Source organism: Dermochelys coriacea, chromosome 11 (genome assembly GCF_009764565.3).
Source record: "Dermochelys coriacea isolate rDerCor1 chromosome 11, rDerCor1.pri.v4, whole genome shotgun sequence".
NCBI classification, from domain to species: domain Eukaryota; kingdom Metazoa; phylum Chordata; order Testudines; family Dermochelyidae; genus Dermochelys; species Dermochelys coriacea.
Window position 1 is genome coordinate 40,038,047 of NC_050078.2, and position 18,508 is coordinate 40,056,554.

The 18,508-nt window shown below is 40.1% G+C and overlaps 1 protein-coding gene across 1 annotated transcript in view; it reads left to right on the plus strand.

Annotated features, from left to right (window-relative positions):
• Window positions 1-18,508, plus strand: part of MYO3B (myosin IIIB) — a 312,077-nt gene that overhangs the window by 83,522 nt on the left and 210,047 nt on the right. Inside the window, exon 9 of the mRNA XM_043504856.1 lies at window positions 17,641-17,796. Within this exon, the coding sequence (XP_043360791.1) occupies window positions 17,641-17,796 (156 nt within the window). The remainder of the gene's footprint in view (window positions 1-17,640; window positions 17,797-18,508) is intronic.

Consider the following 18,508-nt stretch of genomic DNA (forward strand, 5'->3'; position numbering starts at 1 on the left):
GACAAAGGAAATGCAAGAATTGCCTGTGAAGTAACAGTTTCTTTCATGTCTTCCTTCTTTAAACTCCTCTCTTCATTGCACAACCCATCAAGATGTTCTTGCAGCTCAGCTCAAAGCCTAGTGGCTCACAATACTCTGACTACTTCCATCTTTTTCCTTTATAGGAAAGAAAGCCTTAATTGCAGCTGCTCAAAGTCCCAGTGCTTCAGCTGCTAAGACCCCCTATGAGAACCAAGGTGCCACAGGTGCTCCATGGTGCATCCATTCTTAAGACTTGCTCTGGGAAGGCATTAAGTAACTCTGAAGTGTTTTTAACATTGTGTTTTCACTAGAGAAGAAAGATCTTAGGATAGTGCTAGACAGAGAGGGCTTAAGAGATGGTCAAGAGGTGGAAATCAGAGGAACACAAGGATGTGGTCAGAGACCAGCAATTTCAAATATCTCTATATCCAGAAATCCTGAATTATTTCTCCAATATATTGGAGACATTTTCCATGAGCATTTCTACAACGAGTTATGTAGATTTTCTTTCCCCTCACCTCACACATATTTTTTCATTCACCAGACATCGAGAATACTGAAAGTAAAATCCCAGTTGTCTGGTACCTCTTCAGGATGTCTAGACAATATTCCAGGAGATCTTTGTATTTCAGAATCTACTATACCTGGCATTTCTTTTGGAGGATTCACCTGTGATTCTAATGCAGCAGAGAGAACAGAAACTCTACATCTATTTCTCTTCCAGTAGCTCCATTTTCAGGGGACGATTTAATCCTTTCAAGTCAACTTATTCTATCTTCCGTAGATAGGCTAGAGCACCACCAACATAGGATCCAGCTTTTGTGTATTATATATTTTTGCAGCACGAAAGAGAGAGAATTAACTAACAATGAAACAGTGATAGGACAAGTAAAGGCCTAAAACTGAAAAGAAAATATAAACTAGACAGTAGATCAGAACCTCTTCCCTGATAACTGCCCCTTGCACTGCATTGCACTGGCAGTGAAAGGAGACATCAATAATGCTTGTCTGTTACTGCTAGATCTCAAAGTCCTTTACAAAGGAGGTAATTATTATTATCCTCCTGTCACAAATGGGAAAACTGAGGCAAGGAGGGGGAAGTGACTTGCCTAAGGTCACCCAGCAGTTCAGTGAGAGAGCCAGTTATTGAACCTGTCTCCTGAGTTGCAGTTTGGTGCTGTTACCACACTGCCTCCTACAGAGACTTGCCATGTGGCACAGATCTGAACGCCATCCCTTCCAGCCCCTGATGTATACATCATGTTTGGTGTGTGGTTGTGGGAGAAGCATTGTTAAGCTTCAATGATTCTTAGCTGGCATAAGGGCCAAACTGGTCCCTTGCCAGCCTCAGTACTGGGGGGGTTAGGAGATATAAAGGTGGCTCGGCTCAGCTCAGCCAGACCCAGGGATCAGGGCCATTGACCTTGCTAAATCTTTTTCTTACAATACATTTGTTTTGTTGTGTGTAGAGATGATACGTATATTCCTAAGTACCAAGTGGTTATGCTCTCTCTGGCTACATCTACATTTGATCTGGGAGGTGTGATGACCAGACTGCGTAGACGTACACATGCTAACTCTCCTTGAGCTAGTGTGCTAAAAATAGAAGTGTAGTGAGGGTAGCATGGGCAGCAGCTCAGGAGGCTAACTCAGGAGAAGGAGGTCCGGGTGGGTACATACTCAGGTGGCTAGCCCAGGCTGCTGCCTGTGATACAGTACACTGCTATATTTAGTATGCTAGCTTGAGCAGAGCGAGTGCGGGTCTGTCTACAAAAGCTGGGACTGTCACCTCCCAGCTCAGATGCAGATGTGCCCTGTGACTGGTGCTTGTGGGCTCAGGTGGCACCTTTGTTGGATTTCTTCCCAGAGGACTTAGAATAAAAAGAGGCCTCTTCTGTACTGCATGATGGGAAAAATCTCATTAAACACATTCTCTTCTGATGGAGAGGAGATATAAACCTCCTTTGTCTTCATTCCAGCTGCATCTGATTTTAGCAATTTATTGTCACATTTGGAATTTGGTTTCCTTGCTGCAACTCTAGACCCTTATATGCTTCATCTGGCAGAAATCATCTGGGTGCCACAATGACCTGGCAAAAAGGGGACCACATTGAGAACCTACCAAGCTGAGGACAAAAGATATTTCTTGTAATATTAGGTCATCAGTGACCTATTGGTTCTAGTGAAGAGAAATCTGAAAGCCAAATATGACTGTGAGACCAATAAAATGGAATAGATCCTGTGCCTGAGGAAGGAAAAGGTGAGCTGTAACTTTATCCTGACTTCATCATCATATATTCAACAGGATTTTCAAAACCACATCCTGTTAGCCTAGCTCTGCTTCTGTTGAAGCCATTGCTAAAATTCTCAATGGGAGCAGAGTTAGGCCAGCAACGAGTGTTCTGGAAAATGCCATCTGTTGTTTTTAAATCCCTCACCCTTCAGAGGAAAGTCCACCTGTGTGTGGCGAGCCAAAACCACATGAGATGTTCCATAGACATTTTTTTTTAAAGCTTGCAGATGTGGTCTCTTATGGTTACACCTTTCTTTATAATTTCACAGTAACTGATCTTTTCTTAGCTTTCTAACATTTGTTGGTATTTAGATTACATGATGACCAGTGATAAAATCCAACTGAAAGAGGACTTATTAAGAAAATAGTTGTTGACATTCCAGTATTAGAATATTTCTCTCGTCATTAGGGAAGATTAATAATTTATGGTATTTGCTACCAAATGGCAGATCAATGCAGACATAAATGTGTTCTGTGCAATAAAATTTATATTATGAATGTGATAATTGACCATTGTGTCATAAATTCAATCCTTTATCTTGGTTTCTGATTGTAGCTAAGGAAAAGTAAAATATGTTATTTCTCTTGGTGTGTTGGTTTGAGATACAAGTCCTATTACATACAGTCACAGAGTGTGCTTTTACTGAAAGGGCATCGGTATGCAGCTCTGTAGACAATAATGTCTGTATCGTGTGTGTCCTTTTGAATTAGGACTGAAACAGAAATGCTGCCACCGTTTTCCCTTTATTTTTCAAAACAGGAGGAGGAGTGGGGGGATGGACAGGAATAAGAACAGGAGGCAGGGAGGCCTCAGAGAAAGGGGCACATCATCATTGGATCATTATTACAAATGTAATTCATGATGTGCCTGTTCCCCTCCACCTGTCTGCTGCATGTGACTAACCAGCATCTGCCAGAGAGCTCCATGGAAGATAGAGGCAGGGATGAACAGTCAGAGGCAGGTGGTGTAGAGAGGGAACAAAGAATAGAAAATTAACCACTTAGCAACCTTCCAAAAGAGCTTACTTTTCACTCCCAGCTCCTGGGAACCTGATGTTTGGTCCTCTTCAGTGTTGATAACAGGGAAGTATTGACTTAATCAGAATTTTTCTTACAAGTGTGATAGAGATGATAGTGCTGATTGTTAAAAATTTCTTTTTCCTGAAAGGGTTAAAATGTCTTTGATGAGGCTTTGATATAATGGATTGTGCCAGTATGCTCTGTGTTATCCTTAGGCACTCATTGCCACTCTGTCTATTCACTTTAAAAAATGGTTTTATATGGATTTAAAGCTGGTGAAAAATGCTGGATTGATGGTACTAGTGAATGATATTCTTTGTTTCTCCACAGAGCAGGTCTGTAGAGCAGAACATGCTTCCCCACAGCAATCTGCCACTGCAACTCAACCATTGTTTATTATTTGTATTATTGTACCACCTACAGGCCTGGGTCCTCTTGTGGTAGGCACTGTACAAATATATAATGACAAGTCAACCCCTGCTCTGAAAAGTTTACTATCTCAGTGTAAGACTATAGACAACAGGTATGTACATCAAATAGATGGGGAGAGCACAAGGAAACAATGAGATGAGACTGGTCAGCAGGAAAAACATTGGCTATAGTAAGTCACCTGGGGGTGAAAGAGAAGATTTAATTTCAATGCCTTAAACAATCCTAAATCTCACCCTTGAGATGTGCACTAAAGAAGAAAAATAATCCCAACTGTGTTGGTGGTTTTCGTGATGCACTGTATACATCTGGGCACTAGGAATTGGACTGAGCCTACCAACTCACTCCACATAGTCCACTGGGGAGCCCCCACTTTTGGTCACATTCTTTACTGACTTGAGTCAAATCCAAATTGACAATATAAAGTGAAAGGATCCACATCTGATTTAGTCATTCCCACTGAGATTATAACTGAGCTGAATAGAAACGTGTAGCCATAAGCACTTCCATGTGAATTTTATTTTCTAAAATTGTTCCTTTTTGATAAAATTCAGTAGAACCTGCTTTACAGTGAAGTAGCATCTCTATCATGCATTCCTACAACTACAATACCCACCTGCTGAAGTGAAGAAACAGATTGACAGAGCCAGAAGAGTACCCAGAAGTCAACTACTACAAGACAGGCCCAACAAAGAAAATAACAGAACGCTACTAGCCATCACCTTCAGCCCCCAACTAAAACCTCTCCAACGCATCATCAAGGATCTACAACCTATCCTGAAGGATGACCCATCACTCTCACAGATCTTGGGAGACAGGCCAGGCCTTGCTTACAGACAGCCCCCCAATCTGAAGCAAATACTCACCAGCAACCACACACCACACAACAGAAGCACTAACCCAGGAACCTATCCTTGCAACAAAGCCCGTTGCCAACTCTGTCCACATATCTATTCAGGGGACACCATCATAGGGCCTAATCACATCAGCCACATTATCAGAGGCTCGTTCACCTGCGCATCTACCAATGTGATATATGCCATCATGTGCCAGCAATGCCCCTTTGCCATGTACATTGGTCAAACTGGACAGTCTCTACGTAAAAGAATAAATGGACACAAATCAGACGTCAAGAATTATAACATTCAAAAACCAGTTGGAGAACACTTCAATCTCTCTGGTCACTGGATTACAGACCTAAGAGTGGCTATCCTTCAACAAAAAAGCTTCAAAAACAGACTCCAACGAGGGACTGCTGAATTGGAATTAATTTGCAAACTGGATACAATTAACTTAGGCTTGAATAGAGACTGGGAATGGATGAGTCATTACACAAAGTAAAACTATTTACCCATGTTATTTCTCCCCCCCCCACCCCCCACTGTTCCTCAGATATTCTTGTTAACTGCTGGAAATAGCCTACCTTGCTTGTCACCATGAAAGGTTTTCCTCCTCTCCCCCCCCCCCGCTGCTGGTGATGGCTTATCTTAAGTGATCACTCTCCTTACAGTGTGTATGATAAACCCATTGTTTCATGTTCTCTGTGTGTGTATATCAATCTCCTCTCTGTTTTTTCTACCAAATGCATCCGATGAAGTAAGCTGTAGCTCACAAAAGCTTATGCTCTAATAAAATTTAGTCTCTAAAGTGCCACAAGTACTCTTTTTCTTTTTGTGAATACAGACTAACACGGCTGCTACTCTGAAACCTGTCATTATGCAAGGCACTGAATTTAGCCGTATAGAGTGGAAATCTGTCAACTTCATGAAAAAACTCGTACAGATACAGACAGACATCATCTTCCTCTCCAAATGCAAACAGATGGACATCATACAAAAAGGACTGAAGGTAAAAAATCCATTACAATCTACATACCACACAGACTATGCTGACAGCTTGTGCCACACACTCTCAAAGAAACTGCGGAACCACCTGATCCACATCCTCTACAGCAAACAGGAAAGATTAAGAATGAGCTCTCAAAACTGGATACTCTCATAAAGAACTAACCTTCCACACAAACTTTCACGTGGCTGGAGTTTACAAAAACTAGACAAGCCATTTACAACACACACTTTGCTTCTCTACAAAAGAAAAAGGACACTAAACTATCTAAACTACTACATGCCACAAGGGGCCACAACAGTGGTTCCTGTAACCCACCCAGCAATATTGTTAATCTATCCATCTATACTCTTAGCCCAGCAGAAGAATCTGTCCTATCTCGGGGCCTCTCCTTTTGCCCCTCCACCCCCACGAACATGATACAGTTCTGTGGTGACCTAGAATCCTATTTTCGACGTCTCTGACTCAAGGAATATTTCCAACACACCTATGACCAACATATTAACCCACAGAGACCTTCCTACCAACACTACAAAAAGAAGGATTCTGGGTGTACTCCTCCTGAAGGTTGAAACAGCAGCCTGGACTTCTACATGGAGTGCTTCCGCCGATGTGCACGAGCTGAAATTGTGGAAAAGCAGCATCACTTGCCCCATAACCTCAGCCATGCAGAACACAGTGCCATCCACAGCCTCAGAAACAACTCTGACATCATAATCAAAAAGGCTGACAAAGGAGGTGCTGTCATCATCATGAAGAGGTCGGAGTATGAAACAGAGGCTACTAGGCAGCTCTCCAACACCACTTTCTACAAGCCATTACCCTCTGATCCCACTGAGAGTTACCAAAAGAAACTACAGCATTTGCTCAAGAAACTCCCTGAAAAAGCACAAGAACAAATCCGCACAGACACACCCCTGGAGCCCCGACCTGGGGTATTCTATCTGCTACCCAAGATCCATAAACCTGGAAATCCTGGACGCCCCATCATCTCAGGCATTGGCACCCTGACAGCAGGATTGTCTGCCTATGTAGATTCCCTCCTCAGGCCCTACATTACCAGCACTCCCAGCTATCTTCGAGACACCACTGACTTCCTGAGGAAACTACAGTCCATTGGTGATCTTCCTAAAAACACCATCCTAGCCACTAAGGATGTAGAAGCCCTCTACACCAACATTCCACACAAAGATGGACTACAAGCCGTCAGGAACAGTATCCCCGATAATGTCACGGCTAACCTGGTGGCTGAACTTTGTGACTTTGTCCTCACCCATAACTATTTCACATTTGGGGACAATGTATACCTTCAAATCAGCGGCACTGCGATAGGTACCCGCATGGCGCCACAGTATGCCAACATTTTTATGGCTGACTTAGAACGTTTCCTCAGCTCTCGTCCCCTAATGCCCCTACTCTACTTGCGCTACATTGATGACATCATCATCATCTGGACCCATGGAAAAGAAGCCCTTGAGGAATTCCACCATGATTTCAACAATTTCCATCCCACCATCAACCTCAGCCTGGACCAGTCCACACAAGAGATCCACTTCCTGGACACTACGGTGCTAATACGCGATGGTCACATAAACACCACCCTATATCGGAAACCTACTGACCACTATTCCTACCTACATGCCTCTAGCTTTCATCCAGATCATACCACACGATCCATTGTCTACAGCCAAGCTCTACGATATAACCGCATTTGCTCCAACCCCTCAGACAGAGACAAACACCTACAAGATCTCTATCATGCATTCCTACAACTACAATACCCACCTGCTGAAGTGAAGAAACAGATTGACAGAGCCAGAAGAGTACCCAGAAGTCACCTACTACAGGACAGGCCCAACAAAGAAAATAACAGAACGCCACTAGCCATCACCTTCAGCCCCCAACTAAAACCTCTCCAACGCATCATCAAGGATCTACAACCTATCCTGAAGGACGACCCATCACTCTCACAGATCTTGGGAGACAGGCCAGTCCTTGCTTACAGACAGCCCCCCAATCTGAAGCAAATACTCACCAGCAACCACACACCACACAACCTATCCTTGGAACAAAGCCCGTTGCCAACTGTGTCCACATATCTATTCAGGGGACACCATCATAGGGCCTAATCACATCAGCCACACTATCAGAGGTTTGTTCACCTGCGCATCTACCAATGTGATATATGCCATCATGTGCCAGCAATGCCCCTCTGACATGTACATTGGTCAAACTGGACAGTCTCTACGTTAAAGAATGAATGGACACAAATCAGACGTCAAGAATTATAACATTCAAAAACCAGTTGGAGAACACTTCAATCTCTCTGGTCACTGGATTACAGACCTAAGAGTGGCTATCCTTCAACAAAAAGCTTCAAAAACAGACTCCAACGAGAGACTGCTGAATTGGAATTAATTTGCAAACTGGATACAATTAACTTAGGCTTGAATAGAGACTGGGAATGGATGAGTCATTACACAAAGTAAAACTATTTCCCCATGTTATTTCTCCCCCCCACCCCCACCCCACTGTTCCTCAGATATTCTTGTTAACTGCTGGAAATAGCCTACCTTGCTTGTCACCATGAAAGGTTTTCCTCCTTTCCCCCCCCCTGCTGCTGGTGATGGCTTATCTTAAGTGATCACTCTCCTTACAGTGTGTATGATAAACCCATTGTTTCTTGTTCTCTGTGTGTGTATATCAATCTCCCCTCTGTTTTTTCCACCAAATGCATCCGATGAAGTGAGCTGTAGCTCACGAAAGCTTATGCTCTAATAAATTTGTTAGTCTCTAAGGTGCCACAAGTACTCCTTTTCTTTTTGCGAATACAGACTAACACGGCTGCTACTCTGAAACCTATAATTAGCATGTGACCCTCAGTGGAAAAGCCCTAACTGATGCAGGGCAACTGCATGAAAGCCCCCTTTAATTTTCCATGCAAGAAGGGCGTCTGTATTCTGTAAGAACCATACTTGTGTTTTTACAACATGCACATCTAATAATAGATGTATTTGCAGCCCTTATAAGATTTGCATGCAGTAAAAGATACAGTAGGGCTTGAACAGGATGCAGGAACTCCAGAAAGGTTGGAAGTGGACATGGATGAAGCTTGCTTTGTCGTGCTATTGCTACTGTGAGACCCCAGACTCAAGAAACACTAGCTCCTGTAGTTCCTTACAATCTAATTTGCGCATCACTATAAAGGGAGCTTTATTCCTTGGAATGCTTTGACAAAACCCAGGACTTCACTTTTTGTTCATTGCAGGTTCATTTTCACTAAGAGTGAGTTCCTTACGAGTGGTTTCCACTCTATTTTTTCTTAAATGGCAGCACAAATCCATAGATTTCTCTTCTAAAAGAGAAGAAAATGCTAAGTATCTAACGCAGTATCTTTGTGTGTATGTGTGTGTGTGTGAGAGAGAAAACTTCAAATTTATTGTAAGCACGCACATGTAACTGATTCAAGTGCTTGGAAATGTTTGAACTGTCATATAGACCTGGCTTTGCTGATCTTGCTTTTTAGCGTTTTTCTACTCTACAGACAGCAGGGGTTAGTCAAAGGCAGATTAATTGAGCATGATTATGCCTTGGATTTTATTAATTTTTCAGTTTTGTTTTGGGGGCTTAACCCTTTGATGTTTATTTTTAAGACTTTTTTTTGACCATGCAGAGTTATTGAAACAATAAATATTAAAAATAAATCTTACCCTGAATCATCAAGGTATTGCCAAGCAGTACTGAGATGTAGCAGCTAATGTATTCAGCAGTTGACAATGGGCAAACTTGTAAAGGTTTGCCACTGTCTTGGACTGGGGCATGGGTGGTCAAACCTGGCAGTTGGAGCAGTGGCGGTCAGAGGTGGGACCAGGAAACAGGAGTCTGAGCTGAACAGGGCTGGAGGAAGGCTAGAAACAAGGCAGGCACAGGAGCAATCACACCTGCAGGTGTAAGCATTGAACAATATCAGGCCAAGTGCTACTGCTTGGTCTTAAGAGCAGTCCAGGCTGTGCTGCTTGGTCAATCAGGTGATTTGGCCAATGAGGAATTTTGGCGATGGTTACCTGCTAGCTGATCCTGGGCCCAGATGCAGGCCCTCATTTGTGACAGGTTTGGATGAAATTTATTCAGACTTTGGGTGAAGAACTATCTAAGCCTTGTTAGCTTGCAAATTAGGCTGGGACACTGGCCTTTCTTGCAGCATTATAGCCCTTCTACCTCCAGTTCTGACTGGATCCAGAAAGTGCACTTTTTGAATCCCAGGAAAGTTTCTGTGTGAATTGAGGCATTTCTTATCACAGCTGGACAGGGTTGCCTATCCACAGGCATTTAAATATCATATTGATGGATGCAGTGTAAATGGCTGGATAGACAGACCCATAGCAGTGACTGACACTTTGGTGAGTGTAATGTGTATCTGTTATGACTTGCTGTGTGTGCACTGCATCTTCTCACAGGAGAAGATATATTCTCTCTGCTGCAGATTCAGTTACAATTTTGTTTTCTGCTGTACCTGCTACAGACATCTGCAACACAAAGACATCCTGTGATCTCTTGTGGAAACCTAACTTTTGTTCCTGTTTTTGTCCACTTAATTTAAATAAAGGTCATTCTGCATTTTGTGTATCTAAAAACATAGTACCTTGGATTAAAATATTTTTGGAGGTATATTGTTTTGTCCATGAAATGCTGGAAATAAATAAAGTATGCCTAAAAATATGTCTGAGGTCTGGATCCACTCACTAAATCAATTTTTTTTAAAGAACAAATTTGTAGTTGTGGAGGTTGTAATCACTCTGGTGGAAAAAAAAAGAATTTCAAAAAGAAACACTAATGCTAGTCTAATCAGCTTTGGCTGGAATAATGAGGGGCATTAGTAATTGTTTTCTCTTTCTGAGCTTACAAAATATTCAGACTACCATTGGTGCTCTTATAAAATCTATTTCATTCCATTTATTCATTACTAAATATTTGTTCATGACTGCTGATAAATAGTTCCCCCTTTCAGTCATCTGATTTGCCAGTTGCAAAATGGCAGATTATATTGTTGAGACAGAGCAATTCCAACAATGTTATCGTCCAAGTGCAAGCAGCCAGTGAATTTTTAGAGGCTATCTTAGACAGGCCTATGTGTGGGTGTCTGCTCTTGTTCCCCGCTAATAAATGCTTCATCTTTGCCTGTAATTGTGGCAGAATGGAAATGGTGCTTAGGAGCCTGGCTGTGAGATTGCAGCAAATGGCTGCAACCTATGTTTAATGTAGTGACACTAATGAATTCTGAGAATTAATTTTCAGCGAAGAAAGCATAATAGAAGATACTAGAATTTCAAATTAAGTAATGGATTGACTTTCGTCAAGGCCTACATGTACAGTATTTGTTTCCTTTTCAACCCCTACTTACTTACCCCTCTTTTTATTTTATAGGCACACATACCAAATCTGAACAACATTTTAGTGTATCTTATATGACACACATCTTGCAATGTATTTTTGAGCCAATTTGTACAATGAGAACTAGAAGTCCCACAGCTTGGACTTTCATTTATAAATTCCATGGGCCAAACAAATTTAATTAATTTGCAGGTGCAGTAGGCTTGGTGTTGTAGTTGCAGTATAGTTGATGTTGGACTGATCATGTTAATTAGACTAACTGTCCAAATTGGTCCTAAATGAGTATTCAAATGGGCACCTGAACATATTTTAGTTGAAGCCTTTTCTTACTTCAGAGAGCACTTTCCTTAGTGATATGAACTTTTAAATATCTTTTTGATAATGCAACACACATTTTGATATGTTCTTGTCAATAAGGCAGACAGGACTGTGGTTGGTCCATAGCTGCCTCTGAGCTATGGTCTTTTAAAAACATATAAAAGAAAACACTTTGGGAAGTAGCTCATGAGAATGTTAGCAGAGCCAAACCATGCGAGCAGTGTGAGAGGATACAGGATTTCTGCTGTAGGGCATAAAGCCCAGGATTTTAATCAAGGAAGTGGTGCTAGCCCTTCTCTAGATGTTCATCTTCTAAATGTAAATGTCTCTATATTTCAAAGGTATGTGCTTCTGCTTCTGCATACTTTTTCCTGACTTTGCCAGATTACCCCGAGGATTTCAATCCCTCTTAAATATTCTAATATAGTTTCCTTGCCTAAAAATAAGTTATGTGAACATATGGAGTTTGTACATTCCAGTTTCCATTGTGAGTTGGAACACACACTGCTGAATGGCAGTAAACACAACAGGGATAGGGTAGATGATCTGCAGTCAGATCCGCACAAGCTCAAAGGTCTGCTCATAAAGATCCCTATGGAGGACTGGGGACTAAGGCAGAGAGATGAAGCCTAGAGTATCAGTCACAAACACTGGAAGTATCCCTGCTAGTATATGTCCACTAGTTAGATAAGGAACTACTGTACTCAGTAGTTTACTCTTTATTTTTCCACATACTTTCTTCCTGTCTGACCATGCAACTCAGTGCAACTAATATACTGAGATCACCCCGTGGCTCCTGGCAGAGATTGGGCCTATCATACAAGCTGAAGCTCAACAATCTCCAAGAGTCATATGTAGCATCACATGTGAAAGATGTCTATACCTCGCATAGGTGGTGCAAGATAGTGAAGAACAATTCAATGTCTTCTTAGTAAGAAACTTCTCCTTTTCCTCCAGGACAGGAACTGGCAGCTGGCCACAGCCCTTCATCATCTCCAGACTAATCAGCTGTATGTTATCAGTCTGTAGTGTGATGAGTTCATGAAGTTTCACCTCTAACTCAAGTGAAATCCTAGATGGCCACAGATTTGTTACAATATCAATGACTTTTGATATTTGGGGATTTTTGCTCGTCAGGAGAGAGTGGTAAACAGCTGAACAAACTTCTTTATAAGCTGCAGTTTGGAACAGTGGACTGCACAGAATACAGCAATGAAACAAAGGGACAGAGCAGAGGATAACTTTCATTTCCCTGTTGTTGTTGTTATTTTATTAATATTATTCATCTAGTGCCCAAAGTATGTTAGGCACTTTCTATTTATTTAGTTAATTAGAGTTATTAAAATATTGACACGAAGGATACAATCTTAATCTTCAGGCACCTATGACAGGTTATGGAGACAATAACAAGACTAAAATCTAACAACTGACCCCTCTCCTAAAAGTCAACCTCTCAGTAAAGAGTCCCTGAAAACTTCCAGCTACAATACAAGCTTCAAGCCACTCTCTCTACAAAACTTATGGATAAACAATAAAATAGGTCCCAGCCCAACTGCTTGCAGTCTAAATAGACAAAAAAGAGACAAAGAAGAGGGGAAGAGCATTTAACATACACTAAAATTCTTGCTAAATACAGCCTCCAATAATGATTGTCTCCAGTCATGTCACATTATTTATGACCCTTTCTCCTAGCAACTTGCCTACAATTTATTCCATGTCAAGTTGTTCCTTTTCTTCCTCACCATCCCTCTTTTACCTGCAGAAACTGAGTATTCTGTGAGGTAAGTCCTGTTGACCTTGGAGGGTGAGGACATGGTTCACGGGACAGTGAAGTGTGTCTTTGATCATACTGTTGCTGCTTTCACTGCCGTTCTGGGTTGCTTCCTCCGGGTGGGGGATGTTTATAGGTCAGCCTATGTGATGTGCTAGTGGTGGCTCTGCCCTCCCCTGCCTCTTAGGAGGCAAGAAGAAAGGCAGGCATTGGGGTCTTGGTGTCTCAGAGGGAATCTGGACCAAGGTGGGACCTTTGAACACAAAAGGTGAAATCCCAGATCCATTAGCAAAACTCCCATTGATTTCAGTGGGCCTGGAATTTCACCCAAAATGATCATTTAAAAAATATTCTTTAAAGAATAGAGTTGGTTTACAAAGATGGTGTGGTGTCTCCAAAATGTGTCTGTCATTTATGACATTTCTACCATGAATTTCAGGACCCCATCTGGGAGAATTGGCTCCAGCGCTTTATACATTTTTCTGACTATTCTCTCTCATGTGGGAGCTTCTAAATCCATAGAATAATAGAAATGTAGGGCTGTGAGGCACCTTGAGATCATCTAGTCTATCCCCCTGCACTGAGCCAGGACTAAGTATACCTAAGCCATCCCTGTCAGGTGTTTGTCTAAGCTGTTCTTAAAAACCTCCAATGACAGGGATTTCACAACCTCCCTTAGTAACTTATTCTGGTACTTAACTATCCTTATAAAGTTTTCCTAATATCTAACCCAAATCTCCATTGCTGCAAGTTAATCAGATTACTTCTTGTCCTTCCTGCCGTGGACATGGAGGACAATTGATCACCAGCCTCTTTATAATGGCTCCTAAGATATCTGAAGACCATTATTGTTTGTTACCCCTGAATCTTCTTTTCTCAAGACTAAACATGCCCAGTTTTTTAATCTTTTTTCTTAGGTCAGGTTGTCTAAACCTCTTTTCATTTTTGATGCTCTCCTCTAGATTCTCCCCAATTTGTCCACATCTTTCTTAAAGTGTGGTGCCCAGAACTGGACACAGCATCTCAGCCAAGGTCTCGTCAGTGCTAAGTAGAGTGGGACAATTACCTCCTGTGTCTAACATTCCAGAATATTTGACTTTTCTGCAACTTCATCACATTGTAGGCTCATATTCAATTTCTGATCCACTATAACACCCAGATTCTTTTCTGCTGTACTACTGTCTAGCCAGTTATACCCCATTTTGTCTTTGTTCATTTGATATTTTTCTTCCAAAGTATAGTGCTGTGCACTGATCTTTACTGAATTTCATCTTGTTGATTTCAAACTAATTCTCCAATTTGCCAAGGTCATTTTGAATTCTAATCCTGTCCTCCAAATTCCTTGCAACTGCTCCCAGCTTCATGTTATCCCCACATTTTATACATACTCTCCATTCCAGTATCCAAGTCATCAATGAAAAAGTTGAATAGTACTGGATTCAGGACTCAGGACAAACCCCCTGCAGGATCCCACTAAATACATCCTCCTAGTTTGACGGTGAACCATTGATACTTACACTTTCAGTCTGGTCTTTCAACCAGTTGTGCACTCATATTATAGTAATTTCATCTAGACCACATTTCTGTAGTTTGCTTTGAGAATGTCATGTCAAAAGCCTTACTTAGATCAAGACATTGCACATCTAGTGCTTCCCCCGTATTCACTAGGCCACTAGCCCTGCCAGAGAAGGAAATTAGGTTGGTCTAGCATGATTTGTTCTTGACAAATCCATGTAGGCTTTTACTTATTACCCTGTTATTCTCTAGGTGCTCACAAATTGATTGCTTAATAATTTATTCCAGTATCTTCCCCGGTATTGAATATAGGCTGACTGGAAATTCCTTCGGTCTTCTTTGCACCCCTTTTAAAGATAGGCACTATATTTTCCCTTCTCCAGTCCTCTGGGATCTCACCTGTCCTCCATGAGGTCTCAGGGATAATTGCTAATGGTTTCCAGATTGCTTCAGCTAGTTTCTTAAATACCCTAGGATGAATTTTGTCAGGCCCTGCCAACTTGAATACATCTAACTTATCTAAATATTTTTAACCGGATAGTTCTCTATCCTGCCTTATGTTCTGTCCGCCTTGTTGTTAATAATAATAATTGTGTTAAGCATTGTGCTTTTTAATTGCATTAAAAATGGGAGAACAAAACAATGTCTCTAACTTATATTTTTTACTATATTTTTGTGACATTTACCAGAATCCGTGACAAAACCAAAGTGTAGTGTAGGTAATTTTATAATATATTACATGCAGTACCATGGATAGTTGAATGCTTCAGCCCTGGGCCATCCCTACATGTAAGACCATCTATCACAGGCTCTAGGCCTAGTCAGCAGAGTTTCTGTAGACTTTCCAGTGGTGTAACTCAGAGCATAATTTGTCCTACTGTCTGCAAGACAGTAAGATAAAAAGTTTCCATGCTATTAGTGCTTTTAACAGCACTTTAGCTATCCCATTTCTTGTACAGACTTTACTCTAACCCTTACTTTTATTGTCTTAAAACAATTGGAATGTTGTCTTTGAACCGAGTATTGTTAAGGGTGGTAAACTTCAAATGAATTCAATATAAACTTTTCAGTACCAATTCCCCATGGTAGACATTTGAAATAAAGTTAATCACTAGTTCTATTAAATAAGGAATATGTGACTTTGAATACCTGCTAGTTTTGTGTTTTTCTCTATTTTCATTATAGTGTTTGCTCTCCTTTTACACAACTCACACACACAAAAGAGAAGGGTATACATTTAAATGGAGACTGACATGCCCAATATTTTATATGTGAGTGCATTCACTTTTAAAAATCATGGATAAAAACAAAAAACCCAAAAACAAAACAAAAAGGAGTCAGAACACGTAAAAGACAAATGATTGATTTCTTTTCATGGCAGGACAGGAGTGGTATTTATAGCTCTGCAGTCAGAGGAATGGAGATAATGTAGGTTCTGTTGGTTTAGTTTTTCTATCAGGAAGCTCCAGTTCTAACAGATAGCAAAACTCCACTGACCAATTGTAAAATTGACAGAACATTTTACAGACTGTCTTTTCTGGACTAGATGATGGTCAACGAAAAGGGCTGTGAAAATGGTCCTGACGAACCACAATTATTAAAATTATTTTGAAAGACAGATGTTGCAGGATTATTCTGGGAACCAGGCTTTAATGTTCTAGAAAATATTCAAGGTGAGGCTGAGCTTTAATAATTTGCTAGTGTATTTTGTAATAAACTAAAATGTATAATGTTTTAGATATAATTTAAAGTTTGCGGATTGCTACTGGTAGAGTATTGAATGCTATAAAAGATATGAAAGTTTCATTCCACTTTTTGTGTAAAATGGTATCCTCTGCTTGCCAAATTTTCTCATGTAAAGGAAAGACTTCTTTAAATGTATATTTAGTGTAATTGCTTCATGAAACATCGGTAAATATGAAGTGTAAAAACATTTTAATTTTAAAGCATCTATTCAGACAATCTCATCTTGCACTGGAGTCCAGTAGGAGTTCCCTGAAATGATAGATATATGCTAGGATTGCCATATATACTGTAATATAGCTTTTCCTTTGCTGATTCTCAAATGATCAAAATGTTACAATCACAGTATAATTACTGAACTAAATAAAATTGAACAAACTAATACAAAAAGAAATTAAAGTTTTGAAAAAAATCTGATAGTTTAAAGGCATTTCTCTATTTGGAGCATATTATTCCACCTTTACTGTACGGGCACTGAATTATACTTCTTACCATGGCTTCCTAGATTTTAGATCTTTGACAGTAATCTATGATATTTATTAGTTAAGCATTATTCCATGTTAATTTCATAAGCTCTGCTTGTTTGCTCATTACGAGATCACCTGACCCTGTCAGCGATTGAACTTGCCCATCCTAGTTAGCATTTAAGTTTGAATCATTTGTGTCTAGTCTGATCTATATTAAGTAGGTTTACTAATTTACCAGTCAAGGTTCTTATACTAATGCCTGTCACCATAGTATACATTATATTGAAAACATTCTTAGTTTATTAAAAACTTGGCATCAAATTGTTCTGACTAGTGTTCACTTACTCATTTATTTTTTGGGCTAAATCCTACAGTCCTCACTCAGTCAGAATTCCCATTGGATAATATGTAGGAAATTAATTACTACAGGACTTTACTCTTTGTTCTCAGATGAAAACTACTTTGAATGGACACTTCAAACAAGACTATAGTAATGCTGCAAACCTGTACTTTATGCTGTTTACTCTTTTTTAAAAGATTGCCATATATTTACTGGCCCAAATTCCGCTGTGGTACACCAGTGTTATAAGTGTTAAGTAACTCCACTGAGTTAAGTAACGTTATTCCAGATTTACACCACTGTAAATAAAAAGTGAATATTGTCCCCTCATATAATTAATAATACCAATAAGTAGAAAAAGCAATCTGGTTTCTGTGACAGAACTGCCAGACAATAAGTCAACAGTTTAATGTTCAAGTCAAATTAAATGATTTTGTTATCAAACAGCATGTACTATATGTGTAATGCTATTGCTCTATTTCCACAGGTGTCTTATTAAGGATTTTGAAAAGCGTCCTTCAGTCACCCACCTTTTAGAGCATCCATTTATTAGACAAGCCCATGGTAAGGATATGTCTCTGCAAAAACAGCTGGCTGATCTCATCCAAGCACAAGAACAGTTAGGCTTTGTAGCCAAAATAAGGTACATTATTCTGCAGCCTTCCTCTGACTAGTCCTGGAAGCACAATTTAAAATGATTAATTTTCAGACATCTATTATTTCAGATGTTCACCTACATGCATTAGCAGTTTTATTTGTATTAAGTGCTGCATGCCGTATGAATGAAGAAATAAGCTTCCCACTCGTGCCTTTATAACCTATTTTGTTCAACCATAACATGAATACCACTATCTTTCTCTCTCCCATTTGACTTTGTTTTTATATATATTCATTTAATGCATTTATCACTAGTACTGCTAATATAGGGATTTTTATTGAACAGTTAATAAGCTATTTACACTGAGTGGATAGAAATTCTATTATGTTTTGGTAGCAGACCTGAAAGTATAAACATGAGCAGCAAAGTGACTATCAGAAAAGATTAAGAATTGAACATTTTAAAGTTGTTTGCAACATGTTTAGCTATTACTAGTGAGCGGGGAGGCCCTTTAATACTTAATAGATTGTTTTGCCTGTGGATTAATAACAAGTATTAATTTTATACAGCCTAACACTTAATTTTTAAAATGTGGTTAAAAAAAGCAATGAATGTTCATCATCAGTAGAGGGTACTTTTTTCCAGCATCCTTTAAGGCTGACTATAAGAAATGTCTCTTGGTTTGGTTACTGTCCAGAAGGTGGCAGGATTTCACTGTTTTGAAAGTGAATTTAAATGCAAATGAACATACCTTCCT